Here is a 22608-nt window from a genome sequence, read left to right on the forward strand (position 1 = left end):
TAGCCCTTTTAAGTCCAATTTTTACCTCCGACAGTGACCCAGTCCAGTGGGCTGCTGGCTGTTTAAGAGAATGCCAGCAGATTCTGTTTGTGGCTGCGTGTGCACGCATGCGCACGTACGGCATGCACAGATGTGTTTGTGCATGTGTTTCTGTGTCAGGGATGGTGGTTGATGCAGCCTCTTGTGTTCCCAGGGGACTTCAGATGCAGAGCGAGCCCTTGCTGTGGCCAGACTTGTGTAAGTTCTCCGTTTGGGATTGCCTTGCCTCTCCTGTGAAGCTTTACTATTTCTGGTGACTTTGGAGGTGACCACCTTCCTGACTCTTAACTCACTACCTTCTCTTTCCAGGTGAAGAATGTCTGTTTTCTTTTTCTTTCTTTGTGGCATTCAAGGGCGGACCTGGGACTCACATGTACCCACTGTGCCCAGATCTCAGATAACCTCTGCTTGGGTGACTATTTTTTAGGGGTTATTCATGGATTTCCAGGGATTCTTACGACTATGAGCCCTAAGGTTTTAAGTCTCATGTAATGTAGGTAAGGCTCATTGCTGCCTAAATTAATGAAGGCGGGAGTGTACTGTGGTTAAGGAGATAGGCTTTGGAGTCAGACAGACCTGGGTTGGAATTCTGGGTTGCTGCTTGCTGAGTGACCGTAGGTAAGTTACTTAACCATACTGAGAACTTAGTTTCCTTATTTTTGAAATGAAACCTATAGGGATGCCTGGGTGGTTCAGTCGGTTAAGTGTCCGACTTTGGCTCAGTTCACGATCTCGCAGTTCATGGGTTTGAGCCCTGCGTCAGGCTCTGTGCTGATAGCTCAGAGCCTGAAGCCTGCTTCGGATTCTGTCTCCCTCTCTCTCTCTGCCTCTCTCCCACTCTCTCTCTCTCTCTCTCTCTCTCTCAAAAACATTAAATAAATAAAGAAATAAATAAAATGTAAAATCTTAGAAAAAAAAAAGAGACCTGTTGTACTACCTACCTCTAACATTATAGGGGAGGGTAAATTAAATAATGCATATAGATGTCTTTGCAGTAAGTGGCACATAGCATTTAGTATTAGCTATTATTATTTTTAAAAATTTTTTCATGTTTATTTATTTATTTTGAGAGAGAGAGAGAGAGAGAGAGAGAGAGAGTGAACTGGGGAGAGGTAGAGAGAGAGAGAGAGAGAGAATATCTCAAGCAGGCTCTGCATTGTCAGCACAGAGCCTGACGCAGGGGTCGATCTCATGAACTGTGAAATCATGACCTGAGCCAAGATCAACAAGAGTCAGACACTTAACCAACTGAGCCACCCAGGTGCCCTGTTAGCTGTTGTTATTAATTACAATAATGGTGAGAAGGAATACAGGCAGTAGCTACAGACTGTTAACTGTATACCTAATGGAAGATGAGCTAAGGGTCCTTCCACATCGGAAAATTGTTTGGAGTAAGCCATCTGTGCAGCCCAGCAAACAAAAGACAGTCCTGTAACTTCTACTAGAACCAGTGCTCTGGGAAGGGGCTCTTATACTCATGTCACTTCTTTGCATTGACAAATAGCTTTCATTACCCCAGTCAGAAGTGGAACTCTGGGGACTGGGTTCAGTGTGGCTGTCACTCAGTATTTGGATTATCTGGTAAAATTCCCAAGTAGCAAAGTCCTCTACAACTAGCCCTTTGTAGATGTTTGAGCACAAAATGCTCTTCCTCTTGAGCTCTGCTCAGGGAAGGCAGTTGTACATTTCAGAGACCAGTTTTTTCACCTTCTGTTACTGAGGCACACAGCAAGAGGTTCATGAACACAGACCTGTGCCTTTGACTCTAACTTCTCTCCTTAAGTTGAATATTTATTACCTTTACTATTTCATGTTTTTCCAGGGAAAATGATGTGGCTGGGATTGATGTCAACATGGGCTGCCCAAAAGAGTATTCCACCAAGGTAAACTGATTTGTTTATATGCCTTATAAGTACAAAGGCAACTAACAAGACATTACAGCTAAGTATGGTACCTGACTCTGGACTAGATCCTGTAGTAGATGGGAAAAATGCTCAAAAGGATATTATTAGATCAACTGGCAAAATTGGACTATGGGCCATACTAGATTAGCTAGAAATACTGTATCAGTGTAAATTTATCAAATTGATAACTCTTCTATGGTTTTGTAAGAATATCTCTATTCTTTTTTTTTTTCAAGATTTTATTTTTAAGTAATCTTTATACCCAATGTGGGGCTCAAACTCATAACCCTTAGATCAAGAGTTGCATGCTCCACTGACTGAGCCAATGAGGCATCCCAAGAATATCTCTATTCTTAGAAAATACACATTGAAATATTTCAATGTGAAGGGCTATCATGTAATGTAACTTACCTGGAAATAGTTCAGGAAAAATTTTATATATATACATACACATACACATACACACATAGATAAACACACACAGAGCACTTATGTGTGAGTAATTAATGATGTGAATGTTAAAAGAAAAAATGTGAACAGGACTTTGTTGTTTCATGAATAAAACTGAGATATATATTTAAAAAAATAGAGCATGCAATACATGTGTCCCCATTGTCATATCAGAAGGTCAGAACAGTGCTAGGGTAGCTCACAGAAAGGAGTGGAAAGGCAGCCCTTAAACTCAGTATCATATAGGGAAATGTAGTCCTTGATGAGGAGATTTGGGACCCTGCAGGCAGAGGGAGTGGCAGAGGCAGGGGCCTGGAGGCCAACATGAGGTAGAGGCAGAGAACCTTGATTTGACTTGAGAGTTGGGTAGCAGAAGACAGAGAAAGCAGAGGAGCACAGGATTGTAAATTTTGGTTAGGACCAGATTAGCTGAACTTGGACTTTTGATATTTCTCACCTTTTTGAACAGAGAAGGCATGTGATCAGAAACTTAGTTTCCTTCCCTAGGGGAAACCAGTGTTACTATTTTCTTATCTCTTTCCAAATATATTCTGTGTAGAAATACTTAGAAACACAGATTTAGGAGATGAACGTCCTGGGTTCATAGGGGAGACCAGGGATGGGGAGAGGAGAAGTGAAACTGGAGTAGAATTTGATAGGAGTTGGGTGGCAAATGATCAGACCGGGTGTGGGGAGGTGGGGTGAGTGGTTGCGGGAGAGGGAGGAAAGACCAGTAGCCAGGAGGACAGTTGGTCTTCAGTGTGATTGGGACTGCTGGAAGAAAAGCATGTGTGGGGCAGAAAACAAGAACAGCTTGGGACTGACTGCAGGGCTGCCGCTGGGAATCTTATCACAGGGTTCATGGTCAGGATCTGCAGTGTAGACATAGTAGATGTCCCCCTGGATCCACTGCCCAGAGTCAGCCACTCTGCTCCCAGGAGTTATGTGGCTTGGGGCTTTGGCTTTAGGCCAGGAGGCAGAAGGCTACTTGAGGGAAAGGATCTTTGGATGCTTGAAAACCACAGGGCTTGTCGACAGCTATTTCAAGGGATTATGGAGGTTTGAAATTGTCTATGAGGAGTTGAAAACTTGGGACCATATTTTGCTGTCTTCTAATTACTCCTTTGTGCTTCTGAGTTATGTAAGGAGCAGAGTTTAAATTAGTGGCATAATCTCCTTGACACATTGTGGAATGAAAAAGCAAGGAGCCAAATTAGATATGGTATACCACCATTTATATATGAGGAATGGGGAATGAATATTTATGTATATATTTACATTTCTCTTCATAGAATGTATTTGGAAAGACACACAGGAAACTAGTAACACTGCCTTTCCCTGGGGAAGGAAACCAAGTTTTTCTTTGGTTTGGCATAGGGAATAAATTCCCATTATAGGGGTGCTTCCCAAAATAACTAACAACTGGTACAGCACTGGCCCTGACCGGTCAGAACAGATGTCTACCAGTGTGCTATACCAGTACATGCCACCTGAATAGCCACTCTCTTCTCGTGGTTCAAAAATTGAAGCCTTATAGAAAACATAATATGAAAAGTTTTCCATTCCTCAGGGAAGGAGAGTTCTTACTTTTTCCCTTTTGAACCTTGAAAATTTTTAATGTGTCACCTATTCAAAAAAGCAAATAAGTTAAAAAGAAAGGAAGGAAGGAAGGAAATACTAATTGAGAAAACCATTGTTGTGGAAGGGCCAGTAAGACTGGATTTTAGATTCTGTGATTACCCAAGGAAGGGCCGGATCATGCGTGAGGACACACGGAGTTGGGGTGAGTGGCCAGGGCTTTCCTTAAGGCCTCTAAGGTTGTATCTGTAACAAGGTAGGCCAGGGCTGGTAGCTCCTCTGCCTTTCCCATTTTCCTCTGAAATGCAAGCTCAGGCTGGCTGAGTCTGCGGTGGTTCAGAGTTCTCTGATTCTAATCTGTCATCCTTAAATAGGAAATTACACTGTAATAACTGAACTTAAAACTTCTGAGCCCATCCTATGAGCATTCATTGGCATGCAGTCTATATACTGACAAGCGATTTATTTATTGGGTTTGTTTTTTTCCCTTTACCGCTGTAGAGATCCTCCCGTTTCCTGATTATTGAAGTAATTCATACCATTGTCCAGAACTTGTGTGATATAGAAAAGTACAAAAAACCCCCCCCAAAACAAAAAACACCAATCACTAATAATCTCACCATCAAAACTCAACTGGTGTTGTTAATGTCAGGATTTAAGTAGCTCCTCAGGTTGTTGGTTTCCATTAGCTGGGGCTTTTGCTAGAGTTTGATGCTGGTCTGGAGCATTGTTGCTGGCAGGGAAGAAGAGCCTGGACAAGATTTGCAGGTTATATTCCTCTAAGTGGCTTTGCTGGCGGTGGTGGTACCAAAGCAAGTGTTGGTAGGATAGGAGGAAGGTACATTGGATCTCATTTCGAAGGGAGAATGCTTCATTGCTTTTTAAAGGGCTTGGCAGATTGTGGGGTTTAGCTTATTGAGACACTGAGATCCTGAGTAGGGAATGGACACTCCTGAAAAACAATTTTTGTAGAACCCACTTCTGGATAGATCTGTGGATTTTGCTAAGAGGATCAGAGTGATGACTTTTAGAATTCATCAAACTCTGATCCCTGGCATTGTGAGCCTAGTTGCTGCTGCTTTCCTTCTTGCTGAGGGGAAGTGCTAATTGCCAGTGAACCTTGCTTGGTCTCTTAGCTGTGAGTGCCAGGTTGCCACACCACGTTGCCATACCATGGGGAGGGACCACCCTTCTCCAAGTGTAAGAAGACCCTCTGTGTGCTTTTTCTTAGGGGGGAATGGGAGCTGCCCTGCTGTCAGACCCTGACAAGATTGAGAAGGTAAGTCCTGCAGGAGTGAAAATAGAGGTCCTTAAACTTGCTTGTGAACTAGAGTTGTCTGAACATGCACCCACCCTCATCTCCCCCAACAAGACTTTTTTTTAATGTTAGTTTATTTTTGAGACGGAGAGAGAGAGAGTATGTGCACGTGAGCAGGGGAGGGGCAGAGAGAGAGGAGGACAGAGGATCCAAAGTGGACTCTGCACTGCCAGCAGAGAGCCCGATGTGGGACTTGAACTCATGAACCATGAGATCATGGCCTGAGCCGAAATCAAAGTCGGACGCTTAACCAACTGAGCCACCCAGGCACCCCTCCTCCCCCAAGATTTAATGACTCAGTTTATCAGTTACTCCACCTGGAGTCTGAAAAATTTTTTCTTTAAGTAAGCTCTGTGCCCAGTGTGGAGCTTAAACTTACGACCCTAAGATCAAGAGTCCTATGCTCTAGTGACTGAGCCAGGTAGGCACCCCTGGAGTCTGGAAAATTTTTGAAAGGCTTCCCAGTGATTGTGACATACAGTTAGGTTTGGGAACCCCTGAACGAACCAATAGCAGCCTTGGAGTTCCTCCAAAGTCCGGGGCTTGGAGACATGTCAACTGAGAGCCGAGGGGCTTAAGGAGTCATTTAGAGGCTCCTCTGTATTGCCTATCTACCTTTTGAGAAGATCATGTGAGCATAGGCCAGGCTATCTGTAGATTATGGACAGACTCTGTGCCAGTGGTGGTGGGGGTTGGCCTCTCCCAGCGGGCTTGCTGAGAGCAACACTGCGTCCCCTCCACACTGGCAGAGTCCACCACCAGCCTTTGAGAGCAGCCTGGCCAGTGTCATGTGAGGCAAGTTGAGCTTGGTCGCCTCTGCTCCCCTTCCCTTGGTGATTCCAAAGGTCAGGTTTATGAGGCCCTGCAGCCAGGTTGGCGTTTGTCACCGTGTTGTGAGCTGCCAGGGCCTGTAGGGGTGACATTTTCTACCAAGCCATATGCACCTTTTACTTCCTTGTCAGTCTACCAGTTCTCTCCTTGTTGCTCTTCTTAGTTCCTTTGTTTTCATCCTCCATTCCGGCTTCCCTGTCTGCGCTTTAAACCTTCTAGTGCCTCTCATAGGCTAGAGTAACTTGGGATAGGGCACCACCAATAAAAGCTGCCATTATTTGTGCTGGCTGCTGTGTCAGCAGCTCAACCATATCTATTCCTCCAGCCCCACTGTCTTTGGGATATTGGAAGACCAATGTGTTGAGGGGCTTGGTGCCTTTTCATTTTCTCCACGTGAAGATAGGTACACACACACACACACACATATATATGCACACTGTATGTATAATAATAATATATAATACTTATATATAAATAACATAACACGTAATACATATATTATGTACTGTAGTAATATATATAACGTGCCTATATACGTATATAGTACCTATAGTATATCCCTGCGGTTTGTAGGGTAATTTCCTTTTCAAAATATATTCTAGCATTTATTCCATTTGTTCTTCAAACCCATTGAAGTAAATAGGGCAGGCATTTGTTATCTCTATTTGATCAACAATAATAAAACTAAAGCACAGAGAGATAAAAGTAGTTTGCCCAAGATTATATAGCAAGTAAGTAGCAGGCAGAGCAGTGTCTAGAGCCATGGTCTTGTGACCCCTATGCCAATATCAGTGCTCCCTCTTGATGGCATCTCAGTTTAGAGGTGCCTGGGTGTAGTTCAGAAGTGTCTAGCTACGGCTCAGTTGACATCTGTACTTAGGAACCTCTAGTCAGACCCCTCTGTGTAGGATGGAGTGGATGTGGACAACTGTGGATGTCAAATTCATCACCCCGCCTTGGGGAAGAGGGCCCGGTATGGGGTGGTGTTGCTTCACAACACATGCACTCAGACATCTTTATTATTCTCCAGTTTTCTGGCTTCTCCTACCTAGGCTGTTGGCTCTGTCTTCTCCACTGCCCCTCTTTGGATAAGACATGTCTCACACATGAGGCAGAAGAGTTAAACTGCTCAGTTCATTCTGCTTCTTCTCTTTTTGGTGTTCTATCTGTTGAGAATTCTGTATAGGCGTGGGGTAGATAGGGGCAGGGAGGAAGTATTAATTAGTCTTTTGAAAAATCTTTCATGGTAACACTGATACATCTTTCCTAGGTTAAGACGCTTAGTTTAATAAAAAAAGTTTTTAAACATTTATTTATTATCAAGAGACAGAGAGAGACAGAGCATGAACATGGGAGAAGCAGAGAGAAGGGGAGACACAGAATCCAAAGCAGGCTCCAGGCTCTGAGCCGTCAGCACAGAGCCCGATGCGGAGCTCTAACTCACAAACCACGAGATCATGGCCTGAGCTGAAGTCGGACAATTAACTGACTGAGCCACCCAGGTGCCCCAAGGACCTTAGTTTTAGACTCTTAGTTAGTAATATCCTTTCTCTAACCCCTGGACTCCAAGATCTGACCCCGGTGGCTGCCCAGGGCATCCCCCTGTGCATGTTGCACTTGGGCCAAGGCTAACAACTGGCAGGGCCAGAACTTGAACTCAGTTCTCAGTGATACCTAAGCCTATGCTCTCCATCCTCCTTTCCACTCATTCCCCAACAACCAGGGGAGCTAAGAGTCCGCTTTTCTTGAGTCAGCTGGTGGATCTGGTGAGTTGAGCCTGCCTGTGGGTAGATGTGTTGTGTTATCTGTGTTATCTGTTATGAGCCTATCTCAGGTCCTTCTCCCTCACTGATTTTCATAGTACAGAGACAGGTGGTGTGACTTGGATCTGGGAGAGTTGAGTCTGGGGGGGTTTCATGCTAGGGCCTAGCCAGAAGACAGATTCTCGTCACCCGTTCCCCTTAACGTGACCTTTGCAGGTGGCTGGGCATTTTGATTACTAATTTCCTTCCTGATTCTGAACAAGCACATGAAATGAACAGAAATACCAAAGAAAGTGCTTAGAGCTACTTGGATGAAATACAGCAAAGGAAGTTCTGCAAAACAGAGAACTGGATCAAACCAGCTCATGTTGCTTCAGTCACCAAATATCAGGGGGTTCTTGTATTTTTAAAAAAAAATTTTTCATTGTATTTATTTTAGAGAGAGAGAAAGCACACACACACATGGGTAGGGGAGGGGCAGAGGGAGAGGGAGAGAGAATTCCAAGCAGGTTCCACACTCAGCGCAGAGCCTGAAGCGGGGCTCAATCCCACAACCATGGGATCATGGCCTGAGCCGAAATCAATAGTCAGACACTCAACTGACTGAGCCACCCAGGCACCCCAAACATTATGGGATTCTAAGTCCACAATAGCAAAGGAACCTTCCAGATATGCTATGGTTAGCGTGAGGGATAGGACTCAAGGGAGAATTTTTTTATTGTGTATCTCAGTGGACTTGGCAGTTCCCCACCCCCACTGCCTTAAAGGGTAGCTGCCCCCTTAAGGCCTGCCAGAGTGACCCTAGGACCACAGGTCCAGTATGCCTCCTGGGGCAGCATCTGGGGACTGTTCCTTCCTGCCAGTCTTTGGCATTGGTCCTTGGGCCAACAGGCCCTGTCTTGCCTGTGATCTGTTAACGTGCCTTGTCAGCCCAGCCTCTTCGTCTCATGTCTTCTCGAGCGGTTTGCCAGAGAATGTCCCTGAAAGGCCTCCTCGACTGGTTCTTTCAGTCTCGCTCTCTGCTGCCCCCACTTGTCTAGAACCAAGACTGGCACCAGCTGCGTGGGTGTCCTTTCTGCTCTTCTGGCAGTCAGTTCTTAGAAGAGAGCTCTCGGGATCACCTTCCCTCCAGCTTGTCTAGACTGAAATTTAAAAAGAAAAAAAAAAGTTTTTTAAAAATTATTATTTTGAAGTAATCTCTACATCCAACATGGGGCTCAAACTCATGACCCCGAGATCAAGAGTTGGATGCTGTGTGACTGAGACAGCCTGGCACCCCTGGCCTGAAATTTTCGATAAGGGAAGAAGATAGCAATGCCACAGACATTCACTGTCATCTGCATGTCTCTTGATCTCTGATTCATACGTGACCTGGCCTTGACACTTCTCTGACACTTTCCTGTATAACTTCTTGATCTTTCTTTGAAGTCCTTTGCAATTACTGTGCAAATTAACACTTTATAATGTGTTGAATATGTTGTTTTTTCCTTTGCCATTTCACTTCTGTATATCTGACTCACCTAAAGAGAGGCATATGAGGACAGGGCCCAGGACCTGTAAAACCTTCCTTGCTCTCTCACTCAGTAGATCCTGGAACAGCACTCAGGGAACATTGCTTTCACGCAGGAATGAAGCTGTCAGCCGTGTGTTCTCAACCAGGACTGGGCCTCAGAATCCTTTGGAGGAGGGAGTATGTTAAGCTGAGACTTTTTTATTTTTATTAAAAAAAAATTTTTTTTATAACGTTTATTTATTTTTGAGACAGAGAGAGACAGAGCATGAACGGGGGAGGGTCAGAGAGAGGGAGACACAGAATCCGAAACAGGCTCCAGGCTCTGAGCTGTCAGCACAGAGCCCGACGCGGGGCTCGAACTTACGGACCGCGAGATCATGACCTGAGCCGAAGTCGGCCGCCTAACCGACTGAGCCACCCAGGCGCCCCAAGCTGAAACTTTTTTAAAAATTGGAAAGATTTTCTAGTTTTACCAAGGAATTGACATACATCACTGTATGCACCTAATGCACAGGTCTGTAACAGAGTTAATTGGTATGAGCAGTTGTGGTGGTTTTTCCAGAAATGTTTGTGTTTTCTTCTCTGCAGATCCTCAGCACTCTTGTTAAAGGGACTCGCAGACCTGTGACCTGCAAGATTCGCATCCTGCCCTCGGTAAGGATGATGTGTTACATTTCAAGGTCCATTTTTTCAAAGGATGTTGTTTTGGGAGGAGGTGAATGGTTCTCGAGGACAGTTGACTTAGGTTGGTGGAGGGAGTGGGGCTGAGCTCACTTTTGGAGCTGGCAGCTATTCGCTGGGTAGCTTCTCTAACCACCCTGGACTGTCCTCTTCCCCAGCTGGAAGATACCCTGAGCCTTGTGAAGCGGATAGAAAGGACTGGCATTGCTGCCGTTGCAGTTCATGGGAGGTGAGTGGTTCCCTATCTAGTGACTGACTTGCAGTCCTCAACCATCGTAACAATCCTTTGTCAGACCCTAGGTGACAGCCAACTTTTCTTCTACATATGCAGCCTGCCTCTGCGTAGCTCTTTGACATCCTTTGAGTCCTGAGGGCAGCTAAACCCTTCATGGGTGGGCATTTTTCTTTGTTTCATTCACTGAACACCTACTGGTGGTAGACACTACACTGAGTTTAGAGACAGAGAAGGAGAGGAAGATTGAGTTTAAAGACACAAGAGGAAGGGGAAACGCCCCTACCCTCAGGATGTGTAAATGGTAGAGATTGAGTGATAGGTCCACAGTTGTACTGTGCAGCCAGGAAGTGGTGGAATTAGAACTCTGACTCTGAATCTCATTTGCTTTCCAATACATTGAGCAATAGCTTCTCCCCCAAATGACCCCATGCAGATGGCTCTGCTTTTAACGTCATTGTCTCTTTTGTCTGCCCTTCTTGGACTGCCAGCTGTCACAGTGACTACTTTAAGCAGCTCTTGTATCTGTAGCTAATATGCTGTCTTCTGGGAGCTGAGGTGTTGCTGAAGGCTACTTTTGGTTTCCCAGTTAGATTTGTTCCGTGTGTCCATGATGTACATTTTTTTTTTGGTGAAGTTTACTTATTTTGAGTCAGGGAGAGCACACAAAAGAATGCGAGTGAGAGAGGGGCAGAGAGAGGGAGAGAAAGAATCCCAAGCAGGCTCTGTGCCGTCAGTGCAGAGCCTGATGAACCGTGAGATCATGACCTGAGGTGAGATCAAGAGTTGGACACTTAACCGGCTGAGCCACCCATGCACCCCTATGATGTAGTTTTGTACAGAATCCCAGGTCAACAGACTTTGGCCAGAGTGACCTCTCTTCTCTGAGTGATGTTCCTTTTGGGTTCAGGGTTCTTATAGGAACAGCCCACTTTTTGCTGGATGTGTCTATGACAGCATTTTCAGAGAAAATGTTAACTCCCAACATGTGTAAGAGAAAAGGAGAGCTGTGTGGGCTGAAGCCAGTAGGGGGCGGGGAAAGGCTACACACGTGTACATGCAAGCTCCTCCCTGTGGCAGCAGGCTCTAGGCTCAGACTGCCTGGTTTGGGCTCCCATTTCTGCTGCTTGTTGGCTGTATATCCTTGGATAAATCACTTAACCTCTCTGAGTACCACATTTTTCATTTGGAAATTAAGATAATTTCTGCTTTATAAGGTTGTCTTGAGGCTTTTATGAGGTTGTGAATATATAGCCTTGGCACAGTGCCTGGCATATGGTGTTCTCTGAATAAATACAGCTATTCCTTTTTACCAGTAGTTGGAAACACCAGGAAGACAGATTCGGGTGAGTTTAAAGAGGGGCTTTCTGGCCATCAGAGCTGTTGAGGATGGGTTCTGGGCTGAAACGGGCTGCTGGGGTGTGGGGAGATAGAGGTGAGGATGGGTTGACAGGGCCTTCTGAGGCTTTTGTTGAGCCTCCTGACTCTTTTGTTGAGGAGCATACCAGAGGAGATGCACGCAGACAAGACCTGAGCAAGGGCTGTCTGGTTGACCATCTCTCTTGCTTGTTCCTGAGCATAGCTTAGATCAGGCTTCACTTCAGCATCTCTAAGACTCATTCACTCATACACAAGAACCTCTTGCAGTTGACCTTGGAAGGAGAGGGCTTAGGTTGTGGTCCTACCTCTCCGGGGCTTGTTGTGACAGCCATGATCTGTGGCCTGTCCTGCCTGCTGGGTCTGCCCTGTGCCAGGTGCCTCTCCCCAGGATCAGCTGCCCAACTCAGCCTCAGCATAGGCAGCTGTGTGGGAGTGGCCAGTCTGAGGGCAGCAGCTGTTCCCAGTCTCGTGGGGAGGGCAGCACCGGGACAGTAGGGGCAGCGTTCTTATAGCACTGTCCCTCATCTCTGGCACAGGTGAAGGGAAGCCAAGGAAAGGCAGTGTGACCTTGGGAGCCAGGCCACCCACACCAGCCCTGTGCAGCCACACCTCACCTGCAGGCCTGCAAGGGCTGGACTTGCCTTCTCAGCAGGGACTTCTGCTGCTCCTGCCCCTTACAACAGAGGTCATGGAGAGCCATCCTCTGCAGCCCAGAACCCTGTCCTTCATGGCCACATGGCCTTCCTGAGGTTCAGTAGGGAGGATGGTAGGGTTTGGCTAAGGTAAACCTTAGTTTGAACTGTGATATGGCCTCAGCCCTCAGCCCATCCTTTTTTCTTTATCTCCAAGAAAGCGGGAAGAAAGACCTCAGCACCCTGTAAGCTGTGAAGCCATCAGAGCCATTGCTGAAACCCTCTCCATTCCTGTCATAGCCAAGTAAGCCTCTCTTCCTCATCGTTTACTTTTTTGTGCTCCACCTCACTCAGAGAAGTTTGAGCTGGCATACAAAAAATGGAATGAGCTAGCATTAAAAAATGACCTAAGGGAAAAGGAAAAAAGGGTAGTACAAAAAAATGAGGTTGGACATGAAGCTGAAAAGTACCTATTGTGTCCACTAGCCTCTGGTGAGTGGCCGATGTAGGTGTGCAGTAGGCAGGGTCCCAGGGCATTTTGATAGATGGGTTGAGGGTAGGAGTGTTCAGGAGACAGGGAGAGCAAGAAAGTGGCCGCTGAAGCAGACCCAAGGCAAAAGTGATGTCACACCCAGAGTTAGGTGTGCAGGGTGTAGGGTGAGTAGTCCCAAGCCAGGGCATACAGAAGTATGGCTCAGGGGGCATAAGGCAGGTCACAGTCCAAAGCCCAGACAAGCATTCTGGGCAGCCATAGGACCAGGGAATGAGACTGACAGTTCTGAGGTACCAGTGACCAGCCCAGAGGCTTAGCAGTAAGACAGTGTCCAGTTGTCATTGGGGCACTGGCCATGTGGGCCAGTCCAGTGCAGCCTTGCACCTTAGGATGGCATAGAGCCTGATGGCAAGATGGGAACAGAAATTCTAAAGCCCCGAAGTCCTGACAAAGGGCATGCCTGCCTGGTGGGAAGGACGGAGCGAGTTAAGGTTGGGGGTGGTAGCCAGGCTTGGTTGTTCCCAGGCCAGGAGTTTTAGGGCTGGCGTGGAGAGGGTAGGGTATTCAAGACCCTGGATCCTGTTGCTGCTGCTGCCACCTGAGGGTCTTCCCCACCATACATATAAGGCCGTGCCTGGATTGAGGCTGCCACCTGGCCCCCAATGGAACAGATGCAAATGGAGCAGTTTCCAAGGGGGCCCTTGGGGCCTCGGGGTGGCAGGAAGGGAAATTGCAACCAAACTGGGCCTCCTTCCTTCCTCTCATGATCACCACTGTGTCTGTGGTTTTTGACCCACCTGTTAGTAGGTATATAGGTGCTCCAGGCTGGGGATCTTTCTGTGATCCCAGCATCCACTTAACAGACCTATGTCTTCAGATTTGGGTTGGCTTTAGCCACTGTTTAGAATGAAGAGGAGGGAAGGAAGGTAAAATCTCTGAGACACCTGTTAAGTGCCAGGCCTGGTTCAGGCTGTTTCACTGTGTTATCTCACTTGGTGTTTCTGACCCCACAGTGGGGTGTGTGTTCTAACCTCCAGTCTCCCAAAGTACTCACAGCTGAAGGATTTGGTCAAAGCCACATGGTTAATGAGTAGCAGATCTGGGAGTTGCTTTTTTCTGAAGATGCTAGTATGAGGATACCCCTCACTCCCCTGTTGCCTTTCAGCGGAGGATCTCATGACCACATCCAAGAATATTTGGACATAGAGGACTTTCGACAAGCCACAGCAGCCTCTTCAGTGATGGTGGCCCGAGCCGCCATGTGGAACCCATCCATCTTCCTCAAGGAGGGTCTGCGACCCCTGGAGGAGGTCATGCAGAAGTACATCCGATATGTACGTCTATGCACTTTTTCAAAAGAAACATTTTTCACTGTCTGCCACATTCCTGCAGAAGGTGCCTTGGGTGAGCCCCAGCCCCCAGCAGCCATTGTTGTTCCTCTCCTTCTCTTTGTAGTTCTTATAATGTAGCATTGGGTCTCCTTGGTTTCAATGTGAAGAGAGGATGCTGGGGCAACCCCTACCATCACCTCCTTCTAAAGCTTTCTAGGCAATGAGGTCCTATCAAGGACCCTGGGATTCAGGATGCTGCTAAGGCCCCAAACATGTGAATCTTTCTCTCTCACATCCTCCACACACACATACACGCATGCACAACGACAATGGGATCTGTGTCACTGAAGACACTCATGCCAGTGGTTGGTGCCTGAACAGCTACAGCTAAGAAAAGCCATTGTAACTATTGTTGAGGATAGATTATCTGTACAGAGACTTTGCATCTTGTCATGCATCAGAATCACTTCTAAAACTATTCTCTTGCTGGGGTGCCTGGCTGGCTCAGTTGGTGGAGCATGTGGCTGGTGATCTTGAGGTCGTGAGTTCAAGCCCCACACTGGGTGTAGAGTTGACTTATTTGAAATAAAATAAAACTCTTCTCTTGCTCATTCCCAGAACGCTTTAACCTCTGACTTAGGGAATAGCCTAACTTTAACCCTCTCCTTAGGGACTAGCTTTTTCCTCTCACTGAGAGCTTGATTGTAGTGCCAGAAACATTTCCCTCTAAAGGAATTTTAAAAAATTCTTTTTTATTTTTTTTATTTATTTATTTTTTACTTTTGAGAGAGAGAGCATGAGCAGGGGAAGGGCAGAGAGAGAGGGAGACACAGAATCCAAAGCAGACTCCAGGCCCTGAGCTGTCAGCACAGAGACCAACGTGGGCTTTGAACTCATGAACCACAAGATCATGACCTGAGCCTAACTCAGATGCTCAACCGACTGAGCCATCCAGGTGCCCCATCCCTCTAAAGGAATTTTTTGACCAGTTCACCTGCCCTGTCCCTTTGGTACAATCCTGGAATTGTGTGAGTCTCTGTGATTAGCTGTACATGTCTGCAGGCAGAGAGACAGTCGGTGGACTTCTAATTCATCAGTGCACTGGGCCTGAGCAGAGAGTCTAGCCCTCATCCTCTTCGATACTGGGAGTTGCACCCTCCTAGGAGGGTCAGGAGCTTCTCAGATCCTCAGACTGCCCATGCCCCCTTCAGGCCATGGCCATGCCTTTGGCTCTGTGGCTGCCATGGCATGTAGGTATCCCTGGGACTGTGCAAGCTGGGTATGGTAGGAGGCCCTGAGGCTTCTAACTGCCCAAAGATGGGCAGTTTCTGTCCCTAGAGCCTCCCCAGCTTGATACTACAGCCCTCATCTCCTGGGTTCCAGGTGTCCTGTTGGGCAGGTTTGTGACCACCAGGCCATCCAGTACCCTGAGTCAGCTAGAGACCTTGCCTTAGCCTAGGTCGCCTATCTAGCTCTTCCACCTGAGTAGCAAGTCTGTAGCAGAGAAGATACATTCAGCTGTGCTGAGCTTGCTCACTGGGTAAAAGGTGATGTTGTCATTCTTGCTCAGTCCATCCTTTGGCAGTTTCTCAAGAGCTGTAGTCCTGAAGGAGGGGAGTGGCTTTCAAGCTTAGGCAGGGCTGCTGCTGGTCTCGTCAGGTGCCTTCTGACAAGCTGGATCAAGGCCTTGCCACCGGCTGGGGCTTTACCAACGTATCTCTGCTTTGTCCTCAGCATGTCACGGTACCTTCCCGGTTACTGAAGATACAGGCCTAGGTGGAGAGATTAGAAGAGTGTAGGGGGCGAAGGGTGGGAGGGTGTTCTAGAGGCTGGGGCACCCTCCACTCACTGCTTTTCTGTCTACCCAGCCAGGCAGGCTTCTACTGGGTATCCCTGTGCAGTCAGCTTGCTTCCCGAGGCTGCATTTCCAGTCTGTGGAGTAGGGGTAACAACTGCACCTCACGCTTGTGAAGCTCAGTGAATTGACAAGTAACATGTGAACACGACTGGCACATTGTGCTGTGCCTTACCCATGGCGGGGGAGATTGGAGAAGGCTGTTCTCCCATCCAAGTACTAACCGGGCCCGACCCTGCTTAGCTTCCGAGATCAGACGAGATCGGGCGCGTTCAGGGTGGTATGGCCGTAGACTGGAGACAGGCTGTTCTACACTGTGTTTAGAGATAGAAGAATCTCACCCCTGTCCTGGTGCTGTTCCTGTCGCACCAGATTTTGACTTGCTCCTCCTCCCTGCCCTGGAATGGCGGCAGGTCCTCTGTGGTAGCCTATGGTGGCTGAAGCAGGAAGGGGTCCCCACACATCTGGACTTCTGTCAGGCTGTTCAGTAGAATATGCTCCTGACCCTCAGCTATGACTCTTGAGCGTTGTGCCACAGGAGGAGTAAATGGCCAGGATGGAGATGGCTTTTCTTATGAGGTCACACTACCTCATCTGCAAGCATACCTCTGATGCCCTCTTGGAGGCCCTTTCCCTGCCATAGCTCAGGCCTCAGAACCTGGGCAGCAAGTAGGCTCATGTTGGTTCTTCCCTCAGGCTGTGCAGTATGAAAACCACTACACCAACACCAAGTATTGCTTGTGCCAGATGCTACGAGAACAGTTGGAGTCGCCCCAGGGAAGGTTGCTCCATGCCGCCCAGTCTTCCCAGGAAATTTGGTGAGAGAGGCAATGGCTGTCCATAATTACTTGCAGACGTTGCCCAGACTTGACTATGAGCCCTAGTTGACTATCAGGGGACCAGGGATACAACTTCTGGAGGTGGATGTACTGGAGTGGGGTGGTGATGCAGTTTTGCCTCACAGAATAGGATACTTAAGAAACCTTTGGAAATTTCCATCTCTGGACTGATCTCACAGCAGAATTTTGGGAACTAGAGTGCCAGTAGGATGGAGGAATCTGGGGACTGGGCTTGGGAATTCCTGGGGAAGAAGGGACTTTCACAGTAACAGATCTGTCACACACCAGGCCATCAAGACCCAATGGTCAGAATTGAGCCCCTGGCCTGAGCCTGTGCCCACACCCCATCACTTTGCAGTCTGGGAGGCTACCCCATGGTCCTCTACATTTGATATAGCTCCAGTTCAGGTGGTTGACCTTTGGGGCCCCTCACAACGTGGCCTAGTACTTGTTCCTTTGGCTCCATATTTACCTATTTCCCCAGGCCCACACCTGTACTCAAACTGGGTCTTCTGCCTGAATGCTCTCTCCCCCTCATGTTGGCTGTCTGCTTCCTCCTTCCTCAAAGAAACTTTTCTTTTTTAATTAAAAATTTTTTTTAACGTTTATTATTTTTGAGAAAGAGAGACAGAGCATGAGCAGGGGAGGAGCAGAGAGAGAGGGAGACACAGAATCTGAAGCAGGCTCCAGGCTTCAAGCTGTCAGCACGGAGCCCAGTGTGTGGCTTGAACCCATGAAGTGTGAGATCATGACCTGAGCTGAAAGTTGGACACTTAACCGACTGAGCCACCCAGGTGCCCCATCAAAGAAACTTTTCTAAACTATGTTTGTGCCCAGGCACCCATCCTCACAAATACCCTCTGGTCCTCAAGATGCTTCCTAGCAGGGAAAAGAGTTGCCAGAAGACTCTTCCCAACCCTGTGCTTGTGGTGTTGGTTCAGTCCCTATCCCACATAGCTTAACCAGGGTTGACTCAGGTGTCTAATGAGCTCAAGAGAAAGAGTATAATTTTGTAGCTCTTGATGGTACCTCAGTTTAGTCTAGGCCTAACTGCTTGTGGCTGGGGCAGGAAGTGGGGAACCACTTAGTGGTCGTGGCCTCTGTCTCTTTCTCCCTTGGGTCCACATGAGGATGAGGCTGTGCATAAGCCAGGCGCTTGTTCAGTGTAGGTCAGTTCACTCACTGTTGGCTAGGGTCACTTGCATGTGTTTTCTTCTTTGGAAGAGAGTCTGGGGTTAGGTGGTAGAGGTGACCTTTACAGCCTTTTCCACCCACCCCAGCTTGTCTTCCAGTGTCCACCCCCAGAGGCTCACATTCACTCTTTGCCAGTCCAGGCTGATCCCAGGGGTAGGTAGGAGGCACCCCCTAATGGCTAGATCTCAGTGGTGTTTTCATATATATGTGGGGCGGCGGTGGGGAGGAGGGGCATTTCTCAATGGCAAGGCCCTGGGCTCCTGCAGTAGTTTCCTAGATGTTGATTCCACTAAAGGACTTACACTGCATTGCTTATCCCTCCACAGTGAGGCCTTTGGCCTTGGTGCCTTTTACGAGGAGATGACACAAGAGCTGAATGCCCGGCGGGCTGAGTTCTTAGCCAGGACCCCAGAGGCAGTGGGGGAACCAGCTGAAGACACCTCTGGTATCATTAAGATGGCTGTCAAGTTTGACCGGTAGGTCTGCAGCTTGGCCTCAGCTTGGCTGGGGCCAGCGCCCTCAGCTGGCTGCTGTACATGGTTAATGCTAAGCTTAGGGACTACAAGTCTTCTGGGTTTGGATACTCGTTCTCATTTTTCAGTGTCCCAGAGATGGCGTTTTGAGGAACACGGCCCCTGAAAAAGCCCAGGCAGCACTGTCAGAGGTGTGCATGTTGTCTCAAGTGTGACTAAACACCTTTTCTTTGATCCACCCCCTCCCACAACTTGGGATGGAGAACTTGTCTCCTGTTCTTGAAAGTCTATGCTATTCCCCTGGCTCTGAGCATCTAGCTGCCTCCAAGGCAGTGGTATCCTCGCCCTCATCTGGCTGTGCAACCCCTGCCCATACCTACTGCCCCATACTCACTGCCCCATACCAGCCCTGTGGTTCCCTCTTTAGGCAGAAGTAGCCTCAAGATGATTATTCCTTCAGAGTGTGACTCAGCTTGGAGTAAGGTCCTCATCCTTGTCTTCTGCCATCTGGGATCTGAGCCTTTCTCAGGTCCCTGGGCCCATACTGGGAGCCAGTCTTGTCTGGCAAGGGCTTGGGAGGAAGGAGTGTGGGCATAGTTGGTCAGTCATATCTGGGGAGAGCTCCTGGTGGGAAGTTGGAACATAGTGCCTCCCACTCTGTCACCCTATCACCGACTGGCTCTGACTCTGGAAATAAGAGTACACTGTGTCCGAGGCAGAAACAGATCATCTTGATACTCAGGGGACATGATAAGGGTGGGTAGTAAGCTGGATCTGAGACCGCTGTGTGGCCATCTATATTCCCAACCACCACCCACTCCCTCCTGTCTTGTTTTTTTTTATTTTTTATTTTTTATTTTTTTTAATTTTTTTTTCAACGTTTTTTATTTATTTTTGGGACAGAGAGAGACAGAGCATGAACGGGGGAGGGGCAGAGAGAGAGGGAGACACAGAATCGGAAACAGGCTCCAGGCTCTGAGCCATCAGCCCAGAGCCTGACGCGGGGCTTGAACTCACGGACCGCGAGATCGTGACCTGGCTGAAGTCGGACGCTTAACCGACTGCGCCACCCAGGCGCCCCCTGTCTTGTTTTAAGAGGCAAACTGGACCTTCCTTTTTGGCTTTTGAAGGCTGTTTTCCAGGCTAGAGTTCAGAGTGCCGGGATTTCACATCCTATCGCAATTCCTCAAGCATGCTGAAGCCCATCTTCCTTTTAGGCAGAACCCAGGCCACACCCCACTGGTGGAACAGAAATGGGAGCTCAGGGGAATAAGTATAGAAGTCCTGAGGCAGAAGCCTGGTGGTGATGGTGGGTGAGCCCTGACTCCTTCCTCTCCTTTTCCCAGGAGGGCATACTCACCCCAGATCACCCCCAAGATGTGCCTGCTGGAGTGGTGCCGGAGGGAGAAGTTGGCGCAGCCTGTGTATGACACGGTGAGGTCCTGCACCTGGCCCTAGAGTGCTCCCACGGCCGATGTCATCACCCCCAACACACTCATAGCCTGTACCCTGAACTCAAGACTACTTGGCTGGAGCCTGGCTTTGTCTTCCGTGGGCTTGCAATATGCAATGGTTGCTGGCGGCCGGACCAGTTGCTGATATGATAGCCCCTTCTCTGTGTCAGTGAGCCTGTTGTCTAATTCTGGCCACTTTCATAACACTGAACTTGAGGCCTATGTAAGGGGTTGCTTGGGCCAGTCCCTGCCAGTGGTGTTGCTTAGACAAGGGAGACTTCTCTGGAAAGGGCCTATTGGCTTACTTAGGAAGAATGCTCAAACCTAAAAGTTAGACATGTTTTTGGACCAGGCCTTAGCCACTGGGGCACAGAATTGGGCCCCAGACTTGAGGCCCCTTGGTGGAAACTTTAAGACAGTGTTGCTTCACCTCCTCTGGTCCCCATGGCCATGTCTTGTTTAAGCTGCACTGTCTCTTCTGGACTGACCTTCTGACCTCTAAACTTGTACCTTCTGGGACTTGTGTCCCCCTCTCCCAGAGCGAGTTTTCCAAAGCGAATCTGACCTCTGCCTCCCTGCTCAAGTCCTCATCCTCTCCCCAGTGCCTTTGGGATCAAGCTCCAGCACCTCAACACAGAGCACAGGGCCTCCCACATGCCTTTCTGCTTCATGTCTCGTCCACTCTGCTCTCTGTCCAGCCACATCATCTGGTCACTCTGCCAAGTGTACCTTCTCTGCCACATCCTTGCCCCGTCTTACCCCTTTGCCATCTGGTGAACTCCTCCTCATTTTGGGTGACCTAGCCCATCCAGATGTCAGTAGAAGCAGGATCCATAGTCACGCGCAGCTAAGGGCTCTGATGGCCCTTTGCTTAGGTCCCTGATTGAACTCCTGAAATACTGGAATGTCGTTACCTGTTTGTGTATCTGTCTTTCTTCCCTGGCAGATGCCCAGGCACTTCTGCTAGGGAGGAGCATGTGATACAAGTAGCCTTCATTTAACTTAGGTGGGAAGTACTTCCTTTATTTGCCTTCCTTGTGATCCTGGCAGGTGAGCCCCAGGGCTCATTCCTCTCGTCCCCATGTAGCCATCCCTGTTGCCTTTGCTCTCTTTGCACCAGGTTCAGCGCCCCCTGGATCGCCTCTTCTGCTCTGTTGTGACTGTTGCTGAGCAAAAGTACCAGTCCACCTTGTGGTGAGTTTCCTCATCAGTGGGCTTGGGGCTTGGGATGAGGGGCCTGTACCCAACATTGATGTAAGAGGGTTTGGGGAGGATGGTGTACCTGGGCAGTGGCATCCCTGGGTAATGACCCCTTCCTCAGTTTTGTCAGAATCTTTGTCAAGGGTGTGTAGAGTCAGGCCTTTCCAGCCTCTAGTCCTGGAGCCAGCCTGCCTGTCTACCTGCCTTACTGTCCCATACCTCATCTGCCCAGGGACAAGTCTAAGAAATTGGCAGAGCAGGCTGCGGCCATCGTCTGTCTGCGGAGCCGGGGCCTCCCTGAAGGTCGGCTGGGTGAAGAGAGCCCCTCCTTGCACAAGCGCAAGCGGGAAGCCCCTGACCAAGATCCTGGGGGTCCCAGAGCTCAGGAGCCAGCAGTGCCTGGGAAGCTGTGCAAGAAGCCCTTTGTGGCCTTGGGAAGTGGTGAAGAGAGCCCCCTGGAAGGCTGGTGACCATTGTCCCTACCTTGGCCATCCCCCTCAGGGGCCTGGCCGTAAGTTGGCTGTGGGTGCAAAGCATGAATCTGATGCCATTGGACAAATTGCTGACTGTTCCTGGCAGGAGTTAAGAGGTCCTGGCCTGGTCCATCAGCCTGAACCAAAGGGTTCCTAGGGTGCACATCTTCTTTGGTGGATCTGAGTAACAGGGCCAAGTTCCTAGTGACCTCAGTATTTTCTTTGAAAACAGGAACTTTTTGGGTGGCACCTCCTCAACTTGACATTGGTACAGTGCAATAAAGACACCTCTACCCTTACCCATGGCTACTTGCTTCAGCCCTGGGCATTGTCACACACAGACTCATGGCCTGGCATAATTATTTCACTCCCACCCTCTGTGCAGAGCTAGAGCTTCCAACAGCATATCCCCTACCCATCCTTATGGATCTGGTTGGAAGTAGGGGGTTGGGTGTATCCTTTAATGCTCATTGGACTTGGGCTGAGCCAGAAAGGCCCAAGAAGCCCATTCTACTGATGGCAAACCTGAGGTACTGCCCATCAACTGACTTTCTTGATGAGAGGTGCTATAGAATCTGGGGAACAGTTAGGGTATCTGGTACCCTAGTGAGGGACCAGCTCAGATACGTTGGGCAGGTCCTGGGTCTGACCCCCAGCTGGCTGGAGTTCAGACCTTCTGAGGTGTCTGCTCTGGGTAGGGGACACTGAGAACACAGGTTGCTGATGCCAGCAGTTTGGGTCCCTTAAAATTGTCCACCCACGCCGCTGCTTGCCCCCAGCCCCCACTATCCCACTTGGGCCGGAAGGAAGTGGCAGATTCTCTTTAATTTCCTCCTGGCAGTGAGAAGCAAACAAACGGCTACCACATCTCATGGGGCCTCCCCCTCTTACTGGGAGGGGCGTTCTGACCAAAGGTCCCTGCCCTGCACCACCCCCGCTTCCTCCACTGTAAACACACTACTTCTCCTCCCCTTT

At 48.6% G+C, this 22608-nt stretch overlaps 1 protein-coding gene across 3 annotated transcripts in view; it reads left to right on the forward strand.

The window, feature by feature from the left end:
• Nucleotides 1–21964, forward strand: part of DUS2 (dihydrouridine synthase 2) — a 50187-nt gene extending 28223 nt beyond the window's left edge. For 2 of the 3 annotated variants that reach the window (XM_047078626.1, XM_047078625.1), the window contains exons 5-16: nucleotides 194–237; nucleotides 1862–1922; nucleotides 5203–5250; nucleotides 9985–10050; nucleotides 10236–10306; nucleotides 12539–12625; nucleotides 13980–14148; nucleotides 16697–16818; nucleotides 18360–18509; nucleotides 19853–19940; nucleotides 21081–21154; nucleotides 21393–21964. In XM_047078626.1, coding sequence (XP_046934582.1) covers nucleotides 194–237; nucleotides 1862–1922; nucleotides 5203–5250; nucleotides 9985–10050; nucleotides 10236–10306; nucleotides 12539–12625; nucleotides 13980–14148; nucleotides 16697–16818; nucleotides 18360–18509; nucleotides 19853–19940; nucleotides 21081–21154; nucleotides 21393–21630 — 1218 coding nt within the window. In that variant the 3' untranslated portion in view covers nucleotides 21631–21964. Of the gene's footprint in view, nucleotides 1–193; nucleotides 238–1861; nucleotides 1923–5202; nucleotides 5251–9382; nucleotides 9574–9984; nucleotides 10051–10235; nucleotides 10307–12538; nucleotides 12626–13979; nucleotides 14149–16696; nucleotides 16819–18359; nucleotides 18510–19852; nucleotides 19941–21080; nucleotides 21155–21392 lie in introns of those variants that run through there. The other variant, XM_047078627.1, reaches the window with a different exon arrangement.
• Nucleotides 21965–22608: the final 644 nt, after the last annotated feature.

This window comes from Lynx rufus, unplaced genomic scaffold, assembly GCF_022079265.1.
Source record: "Lynx rufus isolate CCGP_SWC_20201006 ecotype Redwood Valley unplaced genomic scaffold, mLynRuf1.p SCAF_16, whole genome shotgun sequence".
Taxonomy (NCBI): Eukaryota; Metazoa; Chordata; class Mammalia; order Carnivora; family Felidae; genus Lynx; species Lynx rufus.